The sequence below is a fragment of the Gaeumannomyces tritici genome, assembly GCF_000145635.1.
Source record: "Gaeumannomyces tritici R3-111a-1 unplaced genomic scaffold supercont2.8, whole genome shotgun sequence".
In the NCBI taxonomy this organism is placed as follows: Eukaryota; Fungi; Ascomycota; class Sordariomycetes; order Magnaporthales; family Magnaporthaceae; genus Gaeumannomyces; species Gaeumannomyces tritici.
The window spans coordinates 632,912-638,280 of NW_008804552.1; the positions used below are offsets into that span (position 1 = coordinate 632,912).

At 53.5% G+C, this 5,369-nt stretch overlaps 1 protein-coding gene across 1 annotated transcript; it reads right to left on the reverse strand.

Annotated features, from left to right (window-relative positions):
- Positions 1-201: 201 nt before the first annotated feature.
- GGTG_12345 (hypothetical protein) lies at positions 202-1,362 on the reverse strand (the record flags this gene model as incomplete). Its single annotated transcript, XM_009230242.1, has 3 exons — positions 1,169-1,362; positions 696-785; positions 202-307 (listed from the first exon to the last, which is right to left on the reverse strand). The coding sequence occupies exons 1-3, from the start codon at positions 1,321-1,323 to the stop codon at positions 202-204; spliced, it is 351 nt and encodes a 116-aa protein (XP_009228506.1). The 5' UTR covers positions 1,324-1,362.
- Between the last annotated feature and the right edge of the window lie 4,007 nt (positions 1,363-5,369).

Sequence of the window (5,369 nt, forward strand, 5' to 3'; positions counted from 1 at the left end):
TACCTCCTCTCTCTGCGTCTCCTTTTCTTTACTAGGCGCAAAAAAAAAAAAAAAAAGCATATGACGCTATACCGCATGACATAGTCATGGCCTCGCAGCTGTCGTAGTGGGATTCGTCGCGACCCGAGCTCCCGACGTCAGCCTAGCGCGTGTCCGACACCAACCATGGCGAATGGCGCAGTGTTGGGATCCTCGATCGAGTTAGCCGCCAGGGCTGGAACAACGGCCGCCAGAGATGTGATGAATCATGAATGACAGACCGTTGGCCATGCGCCAGGCAAGGCCATAGCCCACAGCAAAGACGAGCCTATTAGTCATGTTAGCTATTTTCCTGGCCGCTAGGCTCATTTCCAAACAGCTAACGGCCTTATTCCGGCCAGCTGCCACAACACGGCTGCTTATTTCGGGGCTAGTTCCTTAGGCGGTTAGGACCAGGGCAGTTAGGAGGTGAGGCATGAGCTTGAGAAATCATGAGTCCGAACACGGCTGCGACGCCATCTCCGGTTGTTGCTGTTAATTCCAGTCCATGAGCCGGCTTTCCTGCCATGCCGGCCGGCAAAGAGATGGTTCCAAGTAAGTTCCCGGTCGATATCTCACCACTTGTTTTCAAAACCACATCCCTACAGTGGGTAGGTTGCCGGCGGCAAAACCTGCCTGCCACTGATTTCGATTTGCCCAGAGCTCCGTCGACTCACTCCAAGACCCCAAGCTCCCACGCTAGGTAGTCTCTCGGGTGACCGGAAGTATCGAGCAGGACGCCCCTGTCCCCTTCTAATATGACATTCCTTGCTACATCATTACATCCATTTTATCAGCGGCAAGACCTGTGACGGATGTCTCCCACTATCCAAGTTGCCCGGCCGTCGGACAGCAGCAGGCCTTGAGAAGAAAGGCTTGTGTTTCGCTAAAGGATATTCTTTTGTTCCCTTTTTTCTTCCCTTTTTCTTTGAATAAAGCTCTGCTCAAGCCATTCTTGAGAGCCCAGCTCCCCGCAACAACAAAAAAATCTTCTTTCAAAGGTCTGTCATTGAAACTGCATCCACGTCAGCTGACACTTGCTTCGCGGTCGGGACTGTTTCTGGCAAGTCTTGCGGCATTGGTAATCTCTTTCCTTTTCAGAAACATCCCTACACTAAGCCACAAGCAAAAAAAATTGTATAGTTTGTACCTGTTTCGTAACATCGTCTCGTTTCCAATGCTGCCGACGAAAACAGTTCCTCTACACTGAGATAGCCACGATAGTGAGCCTTTATGCGCCGAGAAACTCCAGCCGAGGAGAAATTTCCCCCAGGTGTAATAAGTCGCCGTGTTGTTGTTGGGCATGTTGAGGACGGGTAGGGGTGTGCTACCCGAGACAGCCTCGTTTTGCTAACCTTCAAAGGATATCCTTTGTTGTGGATCTATCTACTCCTCGCCGATGCAGGGGGGAAGATGTCGTATGGCAAGCTGCCCGGACTGTGATTATGTCGTATCATTGGCCTCTTCTCCATAAAGTCAATAATGGCTGGAAGGATTACGTTCCTTCAACTAGCTAGAGGAAAGCTTTGAAGGGGCCCAGGGCTATAATTAGAACAAACAAGGTGCCTATAGGCTTCGAGCTCTTGATGCCCTCCGCGGCCCATCCCATACTAGGCTGCAGAAGTTGGGATCAAGATAACTGTTGCTCTATACATCCCTCACTTAACACGCGTAGATAGAGCTAAAATAAGCAGAATTGGGACTAGAAAGTTCTTGTGCCAGGCGTAAACAACATGTGTGTGGATAGAAGACACCTCGGTGCTGTTGGACCGCGGAGGTGCCGCAAGTGTTTTTTTTTCTCTCTCTTTCGGGTCGTTCATGACCTCATGGTGTCAGTTCTCTGTCGCACATGACAGCCTATTAACCGCAAATTTCCGTTCGTAATTTCAGCAGCGCTCTGTGCATCTCGAGTCTCGCGGATCACGACTGTTGTCAAGGCCAGCCGCTTCCCGTGCCGTTCCGTGTTCCACCATCAATGCCGTGCTTCCAACAAAAATAACAGTCGTTATCTCCATGGATGGCGTCACGCAAGGACGCACCTGGGTGCCATGGCATCCTATGTGCCGGATCCCGCTGTGAGGGCGCACGGGCAGGGGGAGTCCAGCCGCTCGATATCGCGTCGTGTGACGAGAGCCTCAACAGGATCCCCAAGTTCGCGTCGGACACGTGTCACGCCCGGTGCCCGATATTCTTCTGCCGTCATGGGCGAACAAGGAGATTGCCACGGGAGTCGACATGGGCTAGAGGGGCCAGACACGGGGACGGGCAGAGCGCGTCCTCCCTCACCGGTCCTAGTCCCGACGCCGGAATCTCCGCTACGCTTCTGACCGGCTGCAGGCCGCAAAGGCGACTGCTACACGAAGAACAGGAAAGTAGCGATGCTGGGCTTGGCAGGTGCAGCCGCTGAACAGGTAGATACCAGGCAGCAAAGGTTGCTTTTTCTCTTTCTTGCTTTGTACTTTCGCGGTGAGACGCGAGCGAGAGTGTGATGGGCGCTGGCGTCCCAAAAAAAAAAAGGAAAGAAAAAAGGGGGGGCCAGGCGTTCGCAACAAGCACAGGATACACGCTACGTGCGCATGATATCGGCCATCGTGGTTTGCGACATGGGCGGAACTGCCGAGGCCTGAATGACGACGACGTTGGGTGCAGAGATGCAAATTTGGTTTTTTGATAGTAATAAATAAAAAAAACAGATAAACTAACCCAAAAAAAATGCCTCCTAGTTCCCACTCGACGAAGTACAACGATCAAGGGGCCATCGCTAGTGCTGATGACGTCACATTCGCCGTCGGTGTATCCCATCAGACAAGAGCGGTGAGCGCAGCGGCCAGACCGCAGCCAAGAGAATGACAAAATTCCGGTGTGGCCAAGTTCGCCATGGCGGCTCCGAACAAAGACGCGAACCAGCAGAGAGGACGCACCTAGTGCTACCGGTCAGCTGGAGTGAGGAGCCTGAGGGGGTGGGGTAAATAAACGAGACGAGGAAAAAGAAAAAGAAAAAGAAAAAGAAAAGAAAAAGAAAAAGAAAAAGAAAAAGAAAAAGAAAAAGAAAAGAAAAGGAAAAAGAAAAAAAAAAAGCAAACCCCCAGGAGGGTTACCAATTTAGTAGCCCTAAACCCAGTACGACGTGCTGCGTCTACCTAAGCGAGGGATCGAGAATTAAATCAGAAACCCGATGCATGCGCCGCATCCGAAACAAAGACGCAGGCCAGCGACACGAGAGGAAACCGCCCGGGCTGCGGGCGGCGGCGGGCGGCGGCGAGGGAGAGATATCATAAATGACAGAGTGCGGCGGTGTCAATGACGTACCCGCATGGTACTTGTCGTCGCGTCGAGGTACATGCCGTACCCCTCGCAGTCGGCGCATGCCGCGGCAGCAAACAGGGCGGACGAACAACTTTTTTTGTTGTCGTTGTCGGTTGGTCGTCTTCCTTTGTTTCTTTTCCCTTCTTTGGCTCCTTGCTGACCGCGTGGAAGCAGGACAGCGGTTGTCAGACGCTTGGGCACCTAGGCGTCATCGGCGGCCTCCGCTCAGTGCTGTCTGCCCACCCGCCAGCGCGCCCCGCGATCCCGAGGGGGGTTTCGGATGGAGAGGGCACCAACGGAGACCACGCACGCACACACACCCCTCGGTTTTTTTTGGGGGGGCTTTTAGCGCAGCAGCCAGGCCGCCTCCCCCGAGGTTCCCGAAGCAATGGTGGTGGGGATCACGGTGGCGCCGTGAGGAAGAGTAGATTGGGTGCGGATTCAAGATGGTGCCAGGACAGGTACCTGCCTGTACCTGCCTACGAGCTACCTACCTGAGTACATGAACGACCGACACGTATGCAGGTACAAGTTGCCCTCTATTCTTTGATTCCTGTTGGGCAGCTGTCATCCGCCATCCGTCATCCGTCGCGTGTGGGTCATGGCATGTCTGGAGTTTTGCTGCATCGGGGGACGGAGGGAGGGGGGCGCGCGGCCGGGGAAGGGGCATGCAGGAAAATGCAGCCAGCCGCGGCTGAAACCCAACGCGATAACGAAAAAGAAAGAAGAGGAAAATGAAACATTAAAAGAAAAATAGGCAACTCGAGTAACTAGCGAAAGGGAAGAAAAAAAGAAAAAAAAAAGAAAAGAAAAGAAAAGACAGCTCTTAGAGTCAACATGGTTGACGTACGCGCATCTAGTGCCGAGGCACCGAATACGAATAGCACGGCGGCCTGTCAGAGTCTTGGAGAGGACGAAACGAGCAATGTTTACTGGTGACTGTACGATGCTTGGGCGAAGAGCCCAACAAATGTGGTTTGCCGGACGTGAGCAGCGTGGAGAAACAAGGTTTCGGCCAGGCGGCCGTGGCTTTGAAATACGGGGGCCTGTCTGGGCTAGCGGGTGAGCCCCGATGTGACAGGTCAGGCACGGTCAGGTGCACACGCGCCCTGCTCGGCGGCTGACGGCTGCCATTGTCTAGAGGGTCCTGAATGGGGGGATGCAGGGACCACGTTCTGGAAGCGTTCGAAAGGAAGCGCGGTGGGATGGGCACGCGCGGTTTAGGAACTCTATTGAAAAAGAAAAAAAAAAGAAAAAAAAGAAAGGGCGGAGGAGGCATCTAGAAAAGGCGACAGTAATTCGCTACCCAGCAACCGAAGGATTTGGTAAGCTAGTACATAATTTTTAGTTGCTCTCAACTTGCCTTCTCGTGGCCCGAAGAAATTGGCAGGACAAGCCGAGTTGGGGTAAATCAATCCAGCCCACCGACGGCAGATGGCCTGTCCCGGTGGATGCAACGTCGCTGAAGCCACACCCACAAACATGACTTCGCCCACCCGCCCCACCTAAATTTACTCCAGCAGGCGCGGCCGCCCCACGGCTGCTTTCGGGGATGCCAGCTTGGCCAGCTGGGGGTGGTGCGATGGGTTGATTGATGTGCCAAGCGCATCCCTGCGACCATGCAGCCCGCGCGTGTGACCCCCCGGCGCTAAACCCAGATCTCGACCAAATTGAAATACCATCTCTTTAGGCTCTCTTTTTTATTTTATTGTTACTTATTCTTTTTTATTTTATTACTTTGTTCCTCCTACTTGTCTTCTACCTGGACGCGATCGGGAAGCCCGGGAGAGCCAAGCCGACTGCCCGGTTCTACCAGGGAAATGAGCAAGGCGGGAACCCCTGGGTAAGCAGGAGGGACTAGAGGATTCTACGGAGGTGTGGGTTAAATAATCTACAGTGGGGAGGTCACTCGTGAAGCGAGGGCAGGGGCCAGGGGTATGCACTGGCGGGCGGATTCGAATTGGTGCTGCGATTGATGTTGAAAAAGAAATGTAGGCTAGGCCTTATTTGGTAGGGGCTGAACATGGGGTGCTCTTGGCGCTACC